The 21,269-nt window shown below is 42.9% G+C and overlaps 2 protein-coding genes across 5 annotated transcripts in view; one reads left to right on the top strand and one right to left on the bottom strand.

Annotated features, from left to right (window-relative positions):
* Window positions 1–3,558: 3,558 nt before the first annotated feature.
* ELOB (elongin B) lies at window positions 3,559–13,716 on the bottom strand. 4 transcript variants are annotated; one of them, XM_020810593.3, is made up of 4 exons: window positions 13,415–13,716; window positions 7,093–7,227; window positions 5,571–5,679; window positions 3,559–3,909 (listed from the first exon to the last, which is right to left on the bottom strand). In XM_020810593.3, exons 1-4 carry the CDS (start codon window positions 13,415–13,417, stop codon window positions 3,797–3,799), a joined length of 360 nt encoding a protein of 119 aa, XP_020666252.1. In that variant the 5' UTR covers window positions 13,418–13,716; the 3' UTR covers window positions 3,559–3,796. The 4 variants fall into 4 exon arrangements, with proteins under 4 accessions (XP_020666252.1, XP_078234275.1, XP_078234274.1 ...); XM_078378149.1 differs by having other exon boundaries at window positions 3,559–3,906; window positions 13,415–13,596; XM_078378148.1 differs by lacking the exon at window positions 13,415–13,716 and adding an exon at window positions 11,465–11,556 and having other exon boundaries at window positions 3,559–3,906.
* LOC110088357 (serine protease 27-like) overlaps window positions 13,490–21,269 on the top strand; it is a 29,543-nt gene continuing 21,763 nt past the window's right edge. The window contains exons 1-2 of the mRNA XM_078378762.1: window positions 13,490–13,546; window positions 13,737–13,878. Of these exons, the coding sequence (XP_078234888.1) occupies window positions 13,490–13,546; window positions 13,737–13,878 (199 nt within the window). The remainder of the gene's footprint in view (window positions 13,547–13,736; window positions 13,879–21,269) is intronic.

The raw sequence follows: 21,269 nt of genomic DNA, 5'->3' as shown, positions 1-21,269 counted from the left end.
CAGCATTAAGAGAGAGAATGTGTCAGTTTTGAACACCACAAAGTACTTAACTCTGTTGGAGATTCTTTAACAGGAACACTAGTGACTATGATGATGATGGTGATGTTCTATAAAAGGGAATGTGCCACTAAATAAGTAAAAATGTGCATGATGATTACCTCCACTTTGTTAATTCATGCAAACTGCCCTCCTGCTTCGTGTTCATGTTGATTTTACAAACAACCCAGCTCTGTTTTAAGCAAAGATTAGGCTGTCTGCTTCACTGTTGATGTAAGTACAAATTATGCACTGGCTGTTTTTGGAGAAATCCAAGCTGGTGCCCTCCATTTGGATTAATTGCATTTACAAGGCCTGTTGTCTGTGGATAATGGGGACTTCAGTCCAGCCCATTTGCAGGGCATCAGCTTCATAAAGGTTGGGTTGATCAAAGACATTGGAGGCATCATTATTGACACAACAGAGCCCCTCCATGTTTCTTAAGGGACTTTCCAAATGTTAGACTACAACTCTTATCAGCCTTGACCAATGGTGAGAGATTTGGACAGTTTCAGTCCAGTAAACACCATCTGCTGGGTTATAGTTGTTCTCCTTTGGTTTTGTAGTTAAGTCAGATCTGTAGTCCAGGTAATCCATATGTGGGAGGTTCTTTAGGATCTTGGGCACAGTTTTTTTTCTTACCTGATGCTGCCTGGGACTGAACCTGGGATCTTCTGTTTTAACTCCTGCTGCAGAATCAACAGTTTGAAGTACCACTTCTCTCCTAATTGTTCAAGTAATCTCTGATCCTTTTTTTTTTAAGGAATGAGGTTCATTCTGACCTTTGACACAATTAAAGAAATCTTCTTTTACATAAAAGTGCATTAATGCAACTAAATAAGTGAATTCTGACACCAAATGAAACTGGGTATGTTTAGAGCTGGATGGTGGTACCAGGTTTCAGACACTTTTGGCTGTTGAAATTGGAGACATCACCTCCAACCTCATACTACTGTCCTTCCCAGACTGGACTGATGGGAAAACGAAGTACACTTAGCCCCCATCTTTATTTTAAGTCACATTATACCCTTTCTCCAATGTCAACACAGTGAACTGAAGTTCAAAGCACAAAGTTGGCCTATTTTTTTCAGCAAGATCCTGAGATGAGATAGCTGTCTTCTTGACCCTAGCTCCTACTCCCGCACTCCATGCACACAAGCTGGTCACCCAAGGCTCTCATTGTGGAACGACCATCAGCCCTAACTAACATAAGCAATATAACAGGATCCTAGCAGCTGCAGCCTAACTGCTTTTGAAGGCTAATTGTCTTCTTTTGCTGAGCACTTCTACCAGACTGGCTCTTATTTCTTTAAGCTTAGTGCCCTCTGCTGGCAGGTTCCTTCCATTTGTGAGGCCACCCGCAGGAAGGAAGGGCTCTGAAATACTTGACTTATTCTTAGCCCCCCTTTCCTTCTTTCAAATGCACCAGGGGTGGGCATCTCTCGTGAGAACTAGACTAACCATTGAAAGTTACAGTGCAACAGGTCTTGGGGCGGCCCCAAATTGCTCAACCTGATTTACACTTTCAGTTCCCTTAAGGATGGTAGTTTGTCATCCAATTCTAAGTTGCTTAGCCCTTTGTCTTATGTCACATGTGAATACACATTTATTTATGGACTGGTGCCATTATGAAAGATCACCAAAAATGTATCTTAATAGTACACTGAAAACCTCTTCTCGTTATGTTCAGAATGCAAAATGTCACCCACTCCTCCAGTCTTTAAATTTCAGCCAAAGAACATTTTAAGCATATTATGTGGCCGACATTTTGCACAGGTGGAAGTCAGCCTTTGGTAGGCTCTGACCACAGCTGCTATACTCTATTTGGCCTATATTAAGGATAAGAGATCTAGCCACAGCTGGGAGCCACCTTTGAGGCATGTTTTGAGTGCCCAAGAAGCTTTAAAACAGCATCCTCTTTACCATTACAACATAGAAATGGTGGGAATCTCTAGGCACAGAATTGGCTCAGGAGCACAAGGTTGAAAATAGCCATGTATCTTCAGTGAGTAATAGGCAGTTCAGTCCAGTGCATTGCAGAGAGGTCATCTACACATTCAGGAAAGTCACATGATACAATTTCTGGGCCTGTAACAAGAGGTCCTGCCTGAAATGGCCAGAAACCTTGAATAAACCATGCCATTAATTCCTAAAGAAGATAGGTGATGACATATGCAGCTCAAATCTCACATGGAATCATTACTGTTATCTAGTCCAATTAACTGCTCAGTGCAAGAATGTTGCAGCTCCAATAGGGATGGCAAAATGTGGCTTCTTAGATGTCAAATTGTATGTCTCAGCATTCCTCATAATCAGCTAGTGCTGAGCAGAAGCAGCAGACTTAACCTCTGGAGGGTTGTAATTTGCCTGTTCTTGAACTATATACTGGTGCCATTATTAAAGATCACAAAAAAACCTTGAGCAGCTGCACTTCCAGCAGATGGCCACCAGCATTGCCTTATATATTTCCAATGAATGACAGCCCCAACAGAACTTTACCCCACTGACAAATAGTTTGTACTAGAAAGCTTCTCATATTGCTCAGTAAAAAAACGGATCCCCTACTGTTCTTATCCAGCACTTCCAAATCCTGCTCTCTGGAACAAAAGAGGACAGATCTTAATATATTTCAATCACATCACTGTCATAGGGTACTCTCTTCTCTAGACTAAACATACATAATTCCTTGTGGGCCTTGGATGTCCTGTGGAAGTTTAGAGAACTTGGTTGCACACCACACTAAAAGACCTTTTGAAACATGGATTCCTCCAAGTATTTTTCAGGCAATAGAGGTATTCTAAAGTCACTGGTTCTTAACCTTGGGTTACTCAGGAGTTTTGGACTGCAACTCCCAGAAGCCTTCACCACCAGCTGTGCTGGCTGGGGTTTCTGGGAGTTGCAGTTCAAAAACATCCGAGTAACAAAGGTTAAGAACCACTGTTCTAAGTAATCAGTCAGCTGATTACTTAGAATACTGACTTAGATTACTTACAGCTCCTTCCAAAGCCATGATTCCTGGGTTAGTGGTTAAAGTAGTCAATCTTAGAAGAATAAAAAAGTTCTGACTTAACTCTAGTGAATTTTATAGAAGAAAATTGATGTCTTCTTATAAAGACACCATCAACCTTGCTCTGATGGGCCCTTTTTACTCCTCAAATTGAGAGTCAGTAGAATTTAATGGAGAAGAATGGAACTGGCAGGATATCTCATATGAAGTATGACATCTTAAGCGAACATGGGAATGTTTCCTTTGGTCAGATGTTATCTACCCTGTTTAACACACAGAGACATAAATCCAGAGTAGTACGTTTTTAAGTTTTTTTGGTTAATGTGGGTCCTCCAAAATGGCACTGGATTGCAAATCCCACCATTCCTTCCAAGAGGAAGGCCACATTGCTCCTCAGCTGTACTTTAAGGTTACAGCAAACATGATTTGAAGTGTGGCACCCAAACCACCCTCTCAGAATTCAGGATCCCTTCACGTTTCATAGCACAGGCCCAGGACACAAGACAAAAAAGGGGGAAAAACAAGCCAAACCTTTATTGTTTTCAAAACCAAAGTGAAAACCGAGCTCTGTTAGAGTGGGGAGGGTCTTGGAAGGGTGTGTGGCCTTGCTTAGAGAGGGGCAATGGGGGTCCTGGACTGGCAGGGGGAAGGGCTAGTGCCATGTCTCTCTCCACACTGGAAGATTGAATAAAGATGAGGGGGAAGAAGGGGTGCCATGGGTTGTGTGCAGCTCACTCCGCTGTCATCTGGCTCTCACTGCACTGCTTGTTCATTTGCGCTACTGCTGGAGTCCTGGGGCTTCATCACGTCTGGGAGTTCGGGTGGGCTGGAGAAGGGATCAATACGGAGGGGTTCAAAAGCATCTTCTGAGAGAGAGAGAGAGAGAGAGAGAGAGAGAAGACAACATGGTCAGCTTGTACCTTTCTCAATGCATCTGGACCTGACAAATCCAAAGCCAAAACAAACAAAAAGAAACACACCCACAAATCATAACACGTTTAAAGATGTTTGCAAGACCACTGTGAGCAGATCCAGCTGCAAATCCTACACAATTAACCAGTTTGCACCTGTATTTTGAACCAGTAGTCACTTATACCCACATCCATTAGCTTCAGTACATAAAAAAACACTTTCTTCTGCCTCTTTTACACAGTCCAGCAGTGGGGACATTATGTAGAAAGGAGGTGTCAGAATATGGTCCTCCTTGAATGCTCCACAGGTTGGATGGTGTCAGGAGGCTCATGCCCTGACATAATTCAGTCCTGGATGCCAGTAAGAATTTCTCCAGCCTGGGAATTGGCTTTACTGTGGAAAGCCTGGGTGCATCAAACTAGCCTGATCGTGTCAGTGGCTGGAGGCATTTTCTTTCAGCTGCCACCAGGACTGTGGCGGCTACACCCACAACCACGACTTTTAGATAACATACAAATTGGGCAACACTTAGTGCTGTACTCTTCCTTCCGAGATCAGTGTATAGGGGAATCTCTGCTGACTGGAGAGGACACTAGCAGTCACTCTCCTTCATAGTGACTGTGGACCAGATGGGAAATCTCTGGGTGGATTAAGACTTACAAGTTCCCTATTTCTGTTGCAACACAGTTTGGATGAGACTGAAATTATTACAGCAGCACTTTGCTCTGCCCAACCCAGTAGCTAAGATTTTCAAAAAGAATATCACAACTGTCCTACATTCCTCTGCACTGTAGGAGTCTTCTTTTGCCCAGCTGCTCTCCTTGCCAAAGGTTAAATGGGAAGCAGGCCTGTTTCACTGTCTCCACTGACAGACAAAGCTGCCTTGGGCTACTCTTGAATATCACCTGGCACTGGCCATTCCACCAGACTGGCTGGCTTCTACCCAAGGTATTTACCAAAAGCTGTCTGCTAAGAATTATGCTTGAGTTTCATTTCCCCCTCTCCTCCTTCCCCATCTTGATTTTGTTGCTCTGGGAGGTTTTCTGAAGTGAGACCAAGGACCTCCTCTGGAAGCTGGTTCATTTCTGAATACAGTTCCAAAGACTGCTGTTTATCTTGAAGTCCTCATCCTCAGGTACCTCAAAGACTAGTTAGTTGCACTCCTTGGGCTAAATCCAATTATGAAACTTCACGAACTTAACACATATGGAACTCTCAGATACAGTGGGCCTACTCCACTGAATCAGTGGGACTAACAGATTATATTTAAGCTACTGTACATACATCAAACTACCCGTTGGCTTGTATCACCTTCAGAGATCCTCTGCTTGGAGACACTCAGGGTGAGAGGGGCCTTTTTCAGTGGAGGAACCACCATTATGGCATGCCTACCACTAACTGTTGAGGCATTAGGCAGACAACATTTATCTCCTACAGGCTTTTAATTGTCTGAGATACCTTCATCCTGTTGGTTGGTCTTACCCTTTTCCTCATTTTAAAAAAAGTGATGGACTACTATCCAACCTGAAAATACTCATAAGGACGGACAAGCTCTTAAGTTTATGAAAGCAACACCTTCCATCTAAAATGTAGAAAGCTGGAGAGCACCACTCACCGCTGGTTCTGAAAGCCAAGCCAACTGTTGCTGGGGCTTGGGGCCGCGCTGTCTGGCTGGTGAAGCCACAGTCTCCGAGAGTTTTGCTGTCATCCAGCAGCTGGTCGTCCTGGAGGGTGGGGACGGTTGAACAGGGAAACAAAAGAGAACTATTTCTTAGGCAGGATGGCTCAGGGTAACACACTCACATAGCACACTAGGCAGGGTTTTCGTTGCAATTGCCTCCAGCCAGGAAGTGGCCCGTAGCAGCATTGTACTGAGTGTGGCCAATCATTCCACAGTTGTGATTATGAGCATCAGCAGGAATCTATGACTAGTGAAGTTGTTTCCTGGTTGCTTTTCTCTTTTTTTGGCAGATCGTCAGGATGAATACTAAGCCACTGCTTCCAGTGGTGAACCTGCCCTGTTGTGCTTGCTGGAGAAAGGAGACCTCTGTCAATACACAGGCAGTGAGATAACCTTGAGGGAGAATTAAGGATAAATGGCAAATATTCTGACACTGCTTCCACTGCAGCTAGCAGACCAGAGGACTCCTGAGAACATCACAACAGCTCAGAAAACAAAGTCAATCCCAGAAAAGAGTGGGATGGTGGAAGGAAATATTAAATGGGTTACTCTCACCTCCTTAAATGTGCACAGAGCCGGTAAAATTTACTTTAATTCTCCAGCAAGCATGGGGTACTAAGGTGGGGGGCTGTCAGAGTTGTAGTCCAACAAGGTAGCATTCCAAAACTCAGAAGGTGCCTATTAATTCATGAAAATCTGAGTGCAAGGATCAACTGGATCTCTTACCTTAACCACAGGAAGAAAAAAAAAGCCAGCTAGCTACTGCAATGGTGCCTAAGAGATCAGCTGGGCAGGACTAGATCAAAATCCTGGCTTAGGGCAGAAACTACATGTTGGCTTTATGCATGTAAGAATTGCCTTACAGAGTTTCAGCAAGGATTGGAAGATCAAGGATTACAAAACAATTTGCCAGATCAAGAAAAGGAACACAGGGTAAAGCTCTGTGGTCAAAACATAACTCACACACATGACAGGGAAGGAGGCGGGAGTAGAGTAGAAATGCACAGCATGTTAATAGGGAGCCTGAGATGAAAAGGAATCTTTTGACCTTAATTTCCTTAGTGTATATTGAAAATTGGCCTCTGACACCAAAAAACCTAACCAGGTGGACCAGTGTCATCTGGGGGCCAGATATAGCTTCATAAGTTATTAGTTGCTTACCACTGTCTACAGAAACCTTATTTCAAATGGCTATGTACATCGCATAATATCTGGTTGGGGATTAATTTCATTGCGTAGATACCCAAATACTTATCATACAGCAGTAAGTTCTTAAGAGGTGTATCGTTAACACAGCAAGTCTGAGAGGAGCCAGACATGCATACAGAATTACAGAAAAGGAAAATACTGAAATGTATTCATGAAGGCTGAAATGGTCTGAAAACAACAGGGCCCTAGTGTCACACCAAATGCAACAGGAAGACAAATGCCAGAGTGAGGGAAACTTCCTTTATACCTTATATAGCTTCTGTTCTTCTGGGGGTCTCTTCAGAATCCCCTCAACAATTCTTTTCAGCTCATACACTGTACTGGACTCCTTGGCGTCTGTGAAGATGGTAGTCTTGTGACGTCGGATCATCAGAAAGACGTCCTGTTGAAAGGAAGACCCACAAGGGAAAGTTAGTTGCACTTGTTCAGGATATTAAGCAAACTGCATCACCTTTTTAAGGAATCCAAAACATCCAGATTATTTGTGGCCAAAGGAATCTCCAACTTCAGAAGTTCTCCTACTTGCCTTTGTGAAGGCTATGCTTGCCTGTAACAAGTACCTAGAGAAATGGGTACTTTGCTAGCCTGGATAATTTGTCTTACTTATTGAAAGCTCTTTAATACTAAGGCTGGATGATTTGTCCATCTGGCTGTGCACTCCTTACTCTGACCTGCAGTGACTTTCCAAGGTCACATAAGCAGAGGTTTCTCTCTTCACTATCTCACTTGATCCTGTTAAGTGGAGACCCTTGCAACTGAACTGGACTTTTATGCATTCTATTCACTTCTCTTTTATAATTATCTGACTCAACTATCTGCAAGTTTCTCCATCTGAGAGAAATACAACAACACAGTGAGATTCCTTCCCAAATAAGGGGAAAGTATATACTACTTTACTCCCAGAGAAGCCTGCCAAAACTGTGCTCAGGCAGAGATTTTTGGCTGGATCTGAACAGTTCAGTGAGTTAGGTATCTGGCTGTAGAATTAGAGGTTGGGAGTTTAGTTCCTCACTGTGTCTCCTGTGAGTAGAGCCAGCCTGTGTGGCCTTGGGCAAGATGCACAGTCTCAGGGCATCTCCAGAAAAAGGGAATGGTAACCAACATCCGAGTATTCCCTACCTAGAAAATGGCTGCCATAAGTCAGAATTGACTTGATGGCACATGATGATACAAGCAGCAGAGTGGATTCAACCATTCAGGTGTCATGCATTGAACTTATACTCTTTTTAGCCAAAAAGGCTTCCAAAGCAGCTTTAAAAAAATCAGTATGACAGTTCCTGTCCTCAGACATACAGTCTTAATTTAAGCCATGACACATAAGAAATAACAGCTAGGAGAGGAAGGAGGTGCGAAAATGGTTTAAAAATGTTTGTAATGACCAAAAGGATGGAAAGACCGCAAAAAGTCTACTGGAATGGTTGTAACTCAGTTCACTGAGGGAGGACCAAAGTCAACACAAACAGTGAACAGAATAACACAATTTATCTTCTCTTGGTCTGAATAGAGCTCAAATGACTAAGGAAGAGCCAAAACCATTTTCAATGTTCCTCTATGTTTTTTTTTTAAACTTCTGTGTCAAGTAGAAAACCAGCACAACAGGGAGAGGAGCAGCTAGAACATTTCTTCCTGGTGTTCCAATTTTCTACCTGTAGAATAAGAAAAGAAGACTGTAAACACAGAAGCGATTGTAGGCAGTTATATCTCATTGGTACCTTCAAATAGGGCTGGCCACTCTATTTCCTCAGACTTTGCTGCATGTGCAGACCATGTCTTAAGTCTCTTTGGGAACACAGCAAGATGCCTCGTGCCCAACAATGGTGTTCATGTAGCTTCCTTATTTCTAGTTATGTACCAAGCAACTTTTGTTATGTTCTTATCCCCCCCCCCCAAATTTTCAGATACATAAAGACACCAGGAAAAATCCTATTGTGTAACTTTGTGCTAGCTTAAATTGGACTGGGGTACCGGAAATAATAAGATTGTAAGGCTCCCTAGAGGTCCCTTTTGCCCTGGGGAAGCCTGAGGGCCACCAGTGATTTTTGACTATTATCACCTGGCAGGACAAAGTTCCAAATAGAGTAGTCCTAGAACAAGCTGGACTTTTTAGCACATATACATTACTGAAACAGCAATGTCTACATTGGCTTGGGCATGTTGTGAGAATGGCTGATGGCTGGATTCAAAAAGATCTCCTGTATGGAGAATTATTAGTGCAGGGAAATCACCCCAGAGGGAGACCACAGCTGTGATACAAGGATATCTGCAAGTGGGATCTGAAGGCCTTAGGAATGGACCTCAACAAATGGAAAATTTGACATCTGAGCATTCAGCCCGGAGGCAGGCGGTGCATCATGGCCTCTCTCATTTTGAAGAGACACTTCTCCAGCAGGCAGAGGCAAAGAGGCAGTCACGAAACCAGCAAAATCAGGGAGCTATACAGGGGACAGATTGTATTTGTCTTCAGTGTGGAAGGGATTGTCACTCTCGAATTGGCCTTCTCAGCCACACTAGACGCTATTCCAAGTCCTCCATACAGAGCACGTTACCATAGTTTTTTTGAGACTGAAGGATGCCTAAAAACCTCCCTCCACCTCCATTCCAAATCTCCCAAAGGTGTCATCGGGGCAAAAGGGAGCCCCAAGACCTGAAATGCAGAGTGGGGGAAAGGAAGCATTTAAATAATTTTAAATTAATTATTTCTGAGATAAAATCAGAAATGTGGAACACAATTGTAGGCATTGTTCATTGAAAGCAACAGAATTTACTTTGTACTTCAAACTGCATCATTAGGCTCTGAGCTTATGCAAAAATTAAAAGGGAGTAGCTTTCACTGAACTCTCTGAAATTTAATGGCAAGTAACCTGCACAGGATCAGCCTGGTTGGGACCCCACATTTCTCAGGGTTGTTTGAAGTTGATAAAAAAAATTCCAGGTCACAGTCTTTCCCAAAATGCTTTTCCCTTAGATAAGTTGGACTGCAAATCGCATCATACAGACAGCAGAGTAAATAGGCCAGGAATGATAGGAATTATAGGCCAACACATTTGAAGGCCCCCTTGGAAGGCTACCATACTATCACACAAACTTGCAACTACAGTGGTGTCTCGCTTAACAATTGCCTCGTTAAACGATGAAACCGCTATACAATGACTGTTTTGCGATCGCAAAACGATGTTTTAAAAGGCAAAATTTGCTTTACGATTATCAGTTCCCTGCTTCAGGAACCGATTTTTCGCAAGACGATGTTTTTTAAACAGCTGATCGGCGGCTTCAAAATGGCCGCCCGCTGTGTAAAATGGCTCCCCGCTGTGTTTTTGGATGGATTCCTCGCTTTACAGGCACCGAAAATGGCTGCCCCTATGGAGGATCTTCGCTGGATGGTGTGTTTTCAGCTCACTGGAACACATTTTCAGTGCATTTCAATTGGATTTTTTATTTTGCTTAATGAGGATTTCACTTTACAGCGATTTCGCTGGAACAGATTATCCTCGTTAAGTGAGGCACCACTGTACTTAGCAAAAACATTAGTTACATTTAATTTTGAAAGCACCTTGCCTTTTTTAGTGTGTTTACCCTCACTGACAACCTAGTGAGAAAGGCCATGTTTATTTCTCTTCTGTAGTATGGGGATTAATACCAGTGGATTCCAGTTGGAATCTAGCTCTCGAAAGAGCACATATCACAGAATTTCAGATGAAAGCCACTGCCAACCATCTATATCCATAATATGATTTAAAATAATAATTACAAGTCTGCAATATCATTATTGTGCACTCCACCTATATGATATTGATAAAAGGTTCCACATGCTGTCTGTTTCACACGTGCTCCACATCCTTTGGATTTGGGGCACATATAACTTCTTCCCTTTTTGGGATTAACAAATTTCAGAATCAAAATATCTCAGAATACACAGTGTAACTGTGTTGACATTGTATGGAGCAGCCTTCGGGTGTCCTGCCCAGTTCTGCAACTCTTATCAGACCAGTGGCTCCACATGTTCTTGGACTACAATTATCAGAAGCCCTCTAGAAGTTCTTTTCCAAGAACATCTGGGCCATGTTTGAGAACTGCATCATAACACCAGAAGGGCCACAGTTGCCCACTCCTGCAAGGGCAGCAACAACAGAATTCAGAAATGCATTTGGCCAATATTTCCAAGGTACACTTTTTTGAGGCTCGCCCCTATATAAGAAGTAACCCAAAGACTTTTACTTCCCAGTGAAAACCTTAGGGTTTCTTGTATACCTTGCTGCTAAGAAATTAATGGTCCCTGAAAGGTTATTCAATCTTTCCTCATTTAGATAAGAAAAACAAAAGAAAAGTAAAACAGCACTTTAATAACAGATTTATTTCACTGTAAACAGTCATGCCTCTTAAGACAGAGTGAAATATTTTAGATATAGGTTTATATATAAATCTATACCAAAGATGGGACAATATATATATCTACAGCTATAATCTGTGGCCAAACATTTCATTCACATGTCTGTGGAAATGGGCAATAATTTATAAAAACTCACACTTTAAGCTCTCACAATATTTTTGTTTTTATTTACATTGTGTTTTTCTTATACATGCTGAAACAGGCCACATTTCTGAAATCTTTTTACAGATACCTCCTTAGCATTGTGTCCTTCAGAGATGCCAATGTCTGTGGATAATCGAAGTTGCAGTCCATCCATCCCGAGGTTGCAAGCTTAGCAAAAGTTTCAGCAAAAAGCAGGAGTGGGAAAATTCTGACCTTCCAGATGTTTTGAATAACAACTTCCTAGAAATCCTAACCATTGGAGACATCAGGTGGGGCTAATCGGAGGTGTAGGCTGAAATCACTGATTACCCCCACGTGATGTCTCCAATGGTTAGGATTTGTAGGAAGTTGTTATTCAAAACATGTGGAAGATCAGAACTTTCCCACTCCTGCTTTTTGCTGAGCCTTTTGCTAAGCTTGCAACCTCAGGATGGATGGTGTAGGCTGAAATCACTGCCAGGGCCAAAAGTTTCTGACTCCTCCCTTTAAAAAAAGTCTCTCTCTGTGTAAAAGCTAATAGTAATAACAATCTCTTGCATAACTCTCAGTCACTGAAGGGAGCATCTTGTTTCAAACAGTCTTTGGGAAGTCTTATCTCCATCAAGCTCTGGGGCTAAAGACATCTCTGTTTCTCCAAGAAGCTTGAAATGTCTTCTAAAATTACTACTGCTTTTCTCCTGCTCCCAGTTTCTTACTAGTTCTCTCCACACACACAGCTTAGTCTGAGAAGCACCAACGTTAACTCAGCCTCACTGGTGACCATGTGGGATAAGAAACATTTCTCCTTCTCCTAATTGACCATAAAACAAAAGTAGGGAACCTTTAATCCTCAACTCCCAGAAGCCCCAGCCTGCATGGGAACTGTAGTCTCTAACATCTAGAGCAGTGGTCCCAACCTTGGGACGTTCTTAGACTTCAACTCCCAGAAATCCTAGCCAGGAGAAGTGGTGGTGAAGGCTTCTGGGAGTTGTCGTCCAGGAACATATGTCCTCTAGATTCTAGAGCAATGGTCCCCAACCTTGGGCCTCCAGATGTTCTTGGACTTCAACTCCCAGAAATCCAGGCCAGCAGAGGTGGTGGTGAAGGCTTCTGGGAGTTGTAGTCCAGGAACATCTGGAGGCCCAAGGTTGGGGACCACTGATCTAGAGGACCAATATTCCCCTATCCTTGCACTCCAGTATTAAATCAACACCCGGCAGATTATTGGGTTGGTGTTATTTTGCACCAAACACACTTCCTACCTCAAAGGGCTGTTGGAAAATACAGGAGGCAAAGGGTGGAGGCTAAAACCCATACCATTCCCTGAGCTCCGTGAAAGAAAAAGGAAAAAAATGTTGGTTAATAAAATTAAAATGCATTTGGGAGGAGGGGCACTTAATGCTGAATAAAAGGAAGGGAAGAACAAGGCAGCAAACAAACAATGTGAGAAACAAAAAAGGGGGGGGCATACAAATACTGGTACATTGCCTACCCATTTTTAAATGTACTCTTAGCTCAATTTTAATTTTGATTATGTCAGTGTTTTTTGTTGTTATTGCCACTGTTGTAAGCCACCCAGAGTGACCATTAGTCAGATGGGCAGTACAGAAATAGAATAAGAAATACATGAACAATACCTTGTGGTTGTTTTTTGTTTTCCAAAGGAAAACGAGGGGTGGAGGAAGAATTCCTAACCCCCAAAAGTGGCTGGGAGTGTGTGGGTTGGAAAAACATGGTTGCCCCTAAGGAAGACTTTTTTGGGGGGTGGGTGAGAAGGAGGAGGATAAAACATGGGTTATCAACGTCTGTGTGTGGGGGGGAGGTGATGTAAAGAGAAGAGGAAACCAGACGAGGACCTTACCTGGCCACAGGTAATATGGGGCATCTCTAGGATAGGAAAAGGTAGACGGGGTTGAGCGAGGAAAGAAGGAAATGGGAGGGGAAAAGACTAGCTTGGCAGGTCTGTTATTGTTATTAGTGAGGCTATTAGTTATTACGGACAAGCCCCCTCTCTCTCTCTCCCCGCATCATCCCACCAACGTGCCCCTCCCCTACTCACCATCTCTGCAGCCGCAGCCTCCTCAGCCCAGACCCCCCAGAGAGGAAACAGGAGCAGAAACCCCGGTCTCCCAACATGCACCGCGACCCGTGGACAGCCCCGCTGAGGTTCACTGGGAAGCGCCGCTACGACGCATGCGCCCTAGAAAGGCTTAAGAGCTTTTTCGGTCGGGAAAGAGACCATAGATAGATGAAAGGTCAGAGAAGGGGAAAAGAAAAAGCCCTCACGGAAGGAACCATAGAGACCGGGAGGGAGAGGGAAGGAAAGCCGTCACGCAAACTCTCGCCGCCATCCTGAGCGGGGCGTGTGAAACGCTGCGCAGTGTCGCGCTCCACCCTGTCGCCATGGCAGCGAGGTCGCTTCCGCCGGGGGGGGGTTAAACGTTCACCGTCATGTTCTTTTTTTTCCGTCAAGTTCTCTCTACGCCCCCAGCTTGACCAAAGGCTTGTTGAATTCTGAACTCTGTAGGTTTAACGCTGTCTTTGACATTAACAAGGAGGTGGCATGACTAGGATAAACGGCCGTGGCATGTTGGGAACCATCTTAGGAAGGTCACTTTCGCCTTACGCGACGTTGACGTAAATGTGACGCCCAAAAGCCGCTATGACGGTTAAGCATTGCGTAACTAGCGGGGGGGTAAAGCAGCTGCCATCTTGGGAAGGGCGTTGGAAATTGGGGCGGGGGAAGGGAAGGACCTCCATTTTGTAGCATTGTGTTGGGTTTTCCCTCACGGAGTCTTGAGACCTCAAGCGGGCAGGGTTTCGGTCGTTGTTATGAGCAGTTAGTGTACTAGTCAGAGATGAAGGGTTGTTCTTTATCCTGGGGGCGGGCATCAGGTAGATCAGTGGGTCATTTGCGATAGATCTACAGAGCCTTCGGATTCCCAGGTCCAGCAACATGAGCGAAAAATGATCCTCGGCCGAAATAAAGCTTGGAGTAACAAGGGGGAGGTTTTTGTCTGGGAAGACAGGACTTGGATTGCAAGGATCATTAAATTTTAGTACTCATAAGGAATCTCCGGACTTAAACATGTTTAATTGTCAGTAAACGGGCCATTTCCCCGTAAATGTCATTGCCCTTATACGAAGTTGGGTCATTTCCGATTTATGGCAACCCAATGAAATTATGACCTCCAGAAGGTCATGTCGCTGACAGCCCTGCTCAGGTCTTGCAAGCTGAAAGTCATTATTTACTTTAATGAATCAGTCTAGCCGATGTTCTGTCTTCCTCCTTTTCTGCTGCCTTCAGCTTATGGTGGTATCTGCATATCTTGAATTACTGTTTCCCCCCTTCAGCTGAATCTCATCTTCAAAAATAAATAGGTAAACCCTTCATATCTCATCTTCAAAAATAAATAGGTAAAAATCTAACATCAAAAACAGTGATACATACTCAAAATCACTTTAGTTTTCTAGGATATATTGTTGCTGACCTCAGTGGGTCATTCTCAAAGAAAATAATTTCAAATACAAATTCGAAGAGGAGCCAACAAAGCAAGAATTAATTGAAGTTCACTTCTATTTCCAATGACTGGTATGGGCAGATTTATTTCACTGCGTATGTTTATGTAGGGTTGACTAACCAATTTTTTATTTGTTTCATGATAGTCTCGGCATTTTTCTGTACATGTAATTTTAACATTTCCATTTTCTGTAATCTTTAGTCTCATCATTTAGCAAGCACTGGTAGGTTTATGATCGCACTGATACTTTTGCCTTTCAAATCCCACTTCCCTCCACTGCTTACAAAATTCCACATAAAACATGTACAAAGTGCAGTGGACTTAAGTGTCTTTCTTTAATTTATATACTGCCTAATTAGTGAATTTACACTACTTTGTACAAACAAGTAAAACCCCACAACCTCCACTCACTTCGTTCCCATAAAAACATAACATATCTAGCTATATGTCTTTTTGCATCCATCTGGATGTTTGGGTTCTAGTTAAAAAGAAAGAAGAGAAAAAGCTTCAAACCTCCCTGCCAACACTACATCTACTATACTAAGTGAAACTTGGAAAAAAATGTTTTTTTAAAGTAGGTTTCAACTCCCAAAAAATTCTAGCCAGTTTGGGTCATTACTTGTTTTTGAAGAGAATCTGTGTTCTTCTGACAATATTTTTCTGTGGAAGAAAATGTACTTTCCCATTTACAAGCAACTGTAGACCTTAGTGAGTGCACAGTCCAAAAGTGCTGATTTATAAGATCACCAAAATCAAATCATGGGTATCCTTCACTAGGTCCTGCAGATGTTTTCAGTTAAAATTCCCATCCTTGCTTCAGGTTGGCTGTGTTAAATGAGGGTGGCGAAAGTTGTAGGCCAGAACATTGCATAGTCCATGTTTCTTCATTTAGCATGGCCCCAAGAAAAGGATGAGAGTTCCTATATTTTTAACAGATGGTGCAAGAGGAAGCATGAGCAGGTGATGCTTCCATGCTAAATTATGCCTGCTAAGATTCTGTGTTCTATCCAACTATAAAGACACAGCCTTCTTTTTCATGTGCCTGCCCTATTGAACCTTAACCTGGGCATCGTTATGTCAGATTGCAGGCAAAATATGTCTTCCTGCCCTTTTCTGATGCTCACATTCCTACAGACTCTTTTTACACCCCCAGCCCAGCATTTTTTTTTAAACTAGCATGTAAGAAAAAGATAAAGACTAAGCAGAATCCCCTTCCATGACATGAGAGTTTTTTTTAGGTGCAAGGAGGTTTGAACCCCAGGGTAGGGTTCAATTAGACATTAAAGTTACAGCCCCTTCTCCCATACTGAATGCACCACAGATGGGGAAAAAGTGCACCGTCATTTTCTCACCTCCTAATTACATAGTCCAGCATGTTAACAGAAAGAGGCTGACTGTATGCTGGTTATGTGTATCTCCTTTTTTTTACCCACAAAACTTGACAGTTTGAGGAGGAAAAACCAAATGTAAAACACCTTGAAGAGGCACCTTTATATCACTTGCCTACAGGTGGCAGCAGGTACCAGAGGGCGTGCCAATTGGGACTTATAAAAATGTTGGCATGTGGAATACTTTAAGGCCCCAAGTTTCAGTTGCTGCTGACTCATGCTGTTGTTCCACCCATCTTCCTTCTTTCAAGGCAGTTTTCTACCTCTGCAGTCTTTAGTTTGCAGTTACTAAGCATATTGAGATCTCATTGGGCTACTTATCCTGTTTATCCCAAAATAAGGGCTAATAACCTGAAAATAAGCCCTAGTATGATTTTTGAGGATGCTTGTAATATAAGCCTTACCCCAACAATAAGCCCCAGTTAAGTGAAGCCCCGCTCTGCACCATTGTGCAGCAACCAGAAGATGACATGTCTGTGTTTAATGTAGATTGTTGTACATGAAAAACATAAAACATCCCCTGAAAATAAGCCCTAATGTGTTTTTTGGAGCAAAAATTAATACTGTGTAAGACCCTGTCTTATTTTCAGGGAAACACAGTAGGTATATCAACATTTTATATACAGTATTTCCCCTGAAACATGGGTTGTTTTTTTTTTTTTACAGTTGCTGTTGGGATTTATTTGAGTCTGCTGCTTATGTACAGATAGCATTTTAGCTGCATAAGTACTGACATATCTGAATATTGGAAACGGGGAACTGTAGCATATTGAGATGTTTTATTGGTGCATGTATGCTACATGGTTGAAGTAGTTTGATACCATTTTGTTGCCATGGTTCCATCCTGAGGAATTCTGGGATTTGTAGTTTAGTGAGGATCCTGGAAGAAGTCTCCACTGTGATTTGGGGGGAATGCACAAGAACTCTCTAACAAAAAATGCTAAGTCCCTTGTCTTCATAATTCAGTGGCTCATTTCTGAGCCATGCTGGTTAATGTATAATCCAACTGCTATAACTGTGCACTGGAAATAATTCATAATCACATGTTCTTTGCATCCTTAGTTTTGGTGCTTTTTTTAATGCTTTGTGGAGGTGACCTGAACAGTTAGAAGATGAGAAATGGTGAATAAAACTGGATTTTGGAGAAAGGTCCTAGTTTCAGTTGCTGGCATTTGCAGTTAGAGTGGGAAAAACTCCAGCATTAAAACTCTGGAGAGCTACTGCTGTTGAAAGTATTGGGGTGGATGGACCAGTGGTCTAATTCAATATAAACAGCACCTTATGCTTTGCTACATGCATAATTGAGCATACCTTTGAAAATGATGGCTCAAGAGAAATGTGTGCCCTCCAGAAATTTCCAAATACTACTGTCATACTTCCTGACCATTGACCAAGAGGGCTGTGGAAGCTGAAGTCCAAAGCATCTACAGAGCATCAGGTTGTTTACCCCTCAGACCAAAGTTGGGCAGTGGTGGTCCTCTAAACTCCAGCTTTCAAGATCCTTAATCGTTGTTGTAGTCTAGTAGCTCCTGACTTTGGATCCCCAAATGTTCCTGGACAACAGCTCCCAGAAATCCTTCGCAGTGCAGCTAGTGGAATCTTTTGGCAGTTTTAGTTCAAGAACATCTGGGGGACTAAGGTTGGGAACCACTGCTTTAGTCAATTTGGCAGCAATTTGGTGGATATTGTTTCTCACACTGACATAAAATGGGTGGGTAATTACTTTCTATAGGGGGCCACATGAAAAATCTGAACTGTGTTCGGGGGCCAAACCAACTTTGCTTAAAAATAGGCCCCCATTAGGTGGGTAGTAATAGGCCTCCAATTTGTGGGTAGTACTGCAGTGAACGAACTATTTTATTTTGTTTTATTTATTTATTGGATTTATATAAACTTTTTAGGGAATTAACTATGTGAGTGTTGTAATTTGTTCACCGCAGGGGGGAAAGAAAAAAACAAAAACGACACTGAGCTAACCCACCTGTCCTCCGTTCCCCTGCGGACTTCCTCTCCAACTGTTTTCTATACCGCACAGGTGACGTGATGCATCATCACATCGCCTGCACAAGGATTGCTTCCGGCCTCTTGAGCCGCAGGCTCCGCAGCCTGTGGCTCAAGAGTAACAGTCAAAACTAGCGAGATCCCAGCGTCAAATCTTGCGAGTTTTGCTAACTGCCGCGCTGGGTGACCGGAGCCGGGGCTCCGGCTCACTCAGCGGCGACAGGTGGGCTAGGCAGGAGCGGCTCGCGGGCCACACTTTGCCCAGGTCTGGCATAAAATGATCCATGCCAGTGCAGGCTGTGGTGTGGTTCCATCCAACTAACAGGCCACCTTGGGAGGATGGTAGTTTGGAAAAACACCTGGGAAATGCACAAAGTAAAATGAAATAATTAATAAACTGGAAGAAAATGTTTAAGCAGCTTTGTTCTCAGGGGTCCCCAACCCCTGGTCCGCGGCCTGGTGCTGGCCCGCGAGGCGACATCAGCTGAACCGCAAGGGACATAGCGGCAGCCATTACAAAAAAAAGGGGGGAGTGGGTTTGCCTGGGGTTGAAAATCCGTTGCTGCTGCTGCCGGTGTCTCAGAGGTGAGGAAGCCTCAAATCCATGGAAGCTTCTGTTGGAGGAGGAGGGACTTAGGCAGGTGGAGGAGGGAGGCCAGCTCAATGGCCCCAGCAGCAACCATTACAAAAACAGGGGGTGTGTGTGGCTCGACTGGGCTGGAAAATCCTCTGCTGCTGGTCCCCTTTCTGCCTTTTACCAGAACAGAGCTGCAGCATATGAGCAAGTCTTTTGTAAAATTAATAGGTCCAGATTGTATCCTAGACAGCATGGCTAGTATTTGGGAATGATGGAGATTGTAGTCTGAAATGTCTGGAGGCGCATCAGGTTGCCTGCTTCTGTTCTTAATGAGTCTTAATGTGGACTTACTTATTTACTTAAAATATTTTTATCACATCTTTTTCCTTGAAAGGAACTAAGGCAGCTCACAAAATTAAGGCTAACCCAAGTGAGCATATAAATACTAAAAAAAGGTCAAACAAATATAGTGGATAAAAAATTTTTACACACCCCTGTTAAAATGTCAAGTGTCTGTGATGTAAAAAAAATTAGACAAAGATAAATAATTTCAGAACTTTTTCCACCTTGAATGAGACCTATGAACTTTACAACTCAGTCGAACAGCAAATTGAAATCTAGGTGGAGGGAAGTAAAAATAAAAAACTGAAATAATATGGTTGCATATGTGTGCACACCCTTAAACTAATACTTTGTCGAAGCACCTTTTGATTTTATTACAGCACTAAGCCTTTTTAGGTTTGAGTCTATCAGTATGGCACATCTTGATTTGGCAATATTTGCCCACTCTTCTTTGCCAAAACCCTACAAATCTGTCAGATTGCAAGGGCGTCTCCTATGCACAGTTGTCTTCAGATCACCCCACAGATATTCAATTGGATTCAGGTCTGGGCTCCGGCTGGGTCATTCCAAAATGTTAATCTTCTTCTGGTGAAGCCATTCCTTTGTTGATTTGGATGTTTGCTTTGGGTGTTTGTCATGCTGAAATATGAAGTTCCTCCTCACGTCCAGCTTTCTAGCAGAAGCCTGAAAGTTTTCTGCCAATATTGGCTGGTATTTGGAACTGTTCATAATTCCCTCTACCTTGACTAAGGTCCCTGTCCCAGCTGAAGAAAAATAGCCCCAAAGCATGCTGCTGCCACCACCACACTTCACTGTGGGTATGGTGTTCTTTTGGTGATGCACAGTGTTGTTTTTGCACCAAACAGATCTTTTGGAATCATGGTCAAAAAGTTCAACCTTGGTTTCATCAGACCATAACACTTTTTCCCACATGCTTTTGGGAGACTTCAGGTGTGTTATTTCAAAATTTATCCGGGCTTGGGTGTTTTTCTTCATAAGAAAAGGCTTCCATCTTGCCACTCTACCCAATAGCCCAGACCTATGAAGAATACGGGAGATTGTTGTCACATGTACCACACAGCCAGTACTTGCCAGATATTCCTGCAGCTCCTTTAATGTTGCTGTAGGCCTCTTGGCAGCCTCACTAACCAATTTTTTCCTAGTGTTTTCATCACTTTTGCAGGGGCATCCAGTTCTTGGTAATGTCACTGTTATGCCATCTTTTCTCCACTTGATGTTGACTGGATATCTAATGCCTTGGAAATTCTTTTATACCCTTCTCCTGACTGATACCTTTTTAACAATGTGCTCCCTCTGATGCTTTGAAAGCTCCCTGTGGACCATGGCTTCTGCTGTTGGATGTGACTAAGAAAATGTCAGGAAAGATCTACTAGCACAGCTGATCTTTATTTGGGATTCCTCAGAGGTACTTTAAATGATGGCATAACATACTACTGCATAACAAGTACCCATGCACGGACGCCCCCCTCACCCCATGCCCCTCCCATTCACGGATGCTGGAGGCAGCAGGCCCCCCCCATCCTTGGAAGAATGGTCTTCAACAAAGCTGGTCCCTGGCATTAAAAAGGTTGGGGGACCACTACTCTAGATCTCCAGCAGTAACCAAGAGCACATCTGATGCCAATTCCTTTGTACATGGTTAGTGTGGAAATAGCTGCCAACAGAGAATTTATTTAGTTGTACAATCTTCCCATACAAGCAAAACATTATTTAAACTTGGCAAAGATCCTTTCAGATGTACTCCTGCTGAAATTATAGGGTCAAAAGTAAATTGTGGGCATGGAGAATGTGAGGTTTTCATAGGTCCAAACAATGAATAGCTTAGAAATCTGACTAGGTTTTTGTGACTGTAAATAAGGAACAGCAAACCCTGCCCTCTTCTGACAATGTGTGTCAGTACTTATTTTCTTCTATTTCATGTCCTTGTAGGCATAAGACATTGTAGCTCTTGCAGACAGAAACAGTCTTTGTTACCATTTAAAACTAGCATTACTGTAAATGTTGCTGGGGAAATGTAATTAAAGATTACAATTATCTCCACAGGTGGAGATAATGAGGGTTCGG

The sequence above is a fragment of the Pogona vitticeps genome, chromosome 6 (assembly GCF_051106095.1).
Source record: "Pogona vitticeps strain Pit_001003342236 chromosome 6, PviZW2.1, whole genome shotgun sequence".
In the NCBI taxonomy this organism is placed as follows: domain Eukaryota; kingdom Metazoa; phylum Chordata; class Lepidosauria; order Squamata; family Agamidae; genus Pogona; species Pogona vitticeps.
This window is presented reverse-complemented; position numbering and strand designations above follow the sequence as displayed.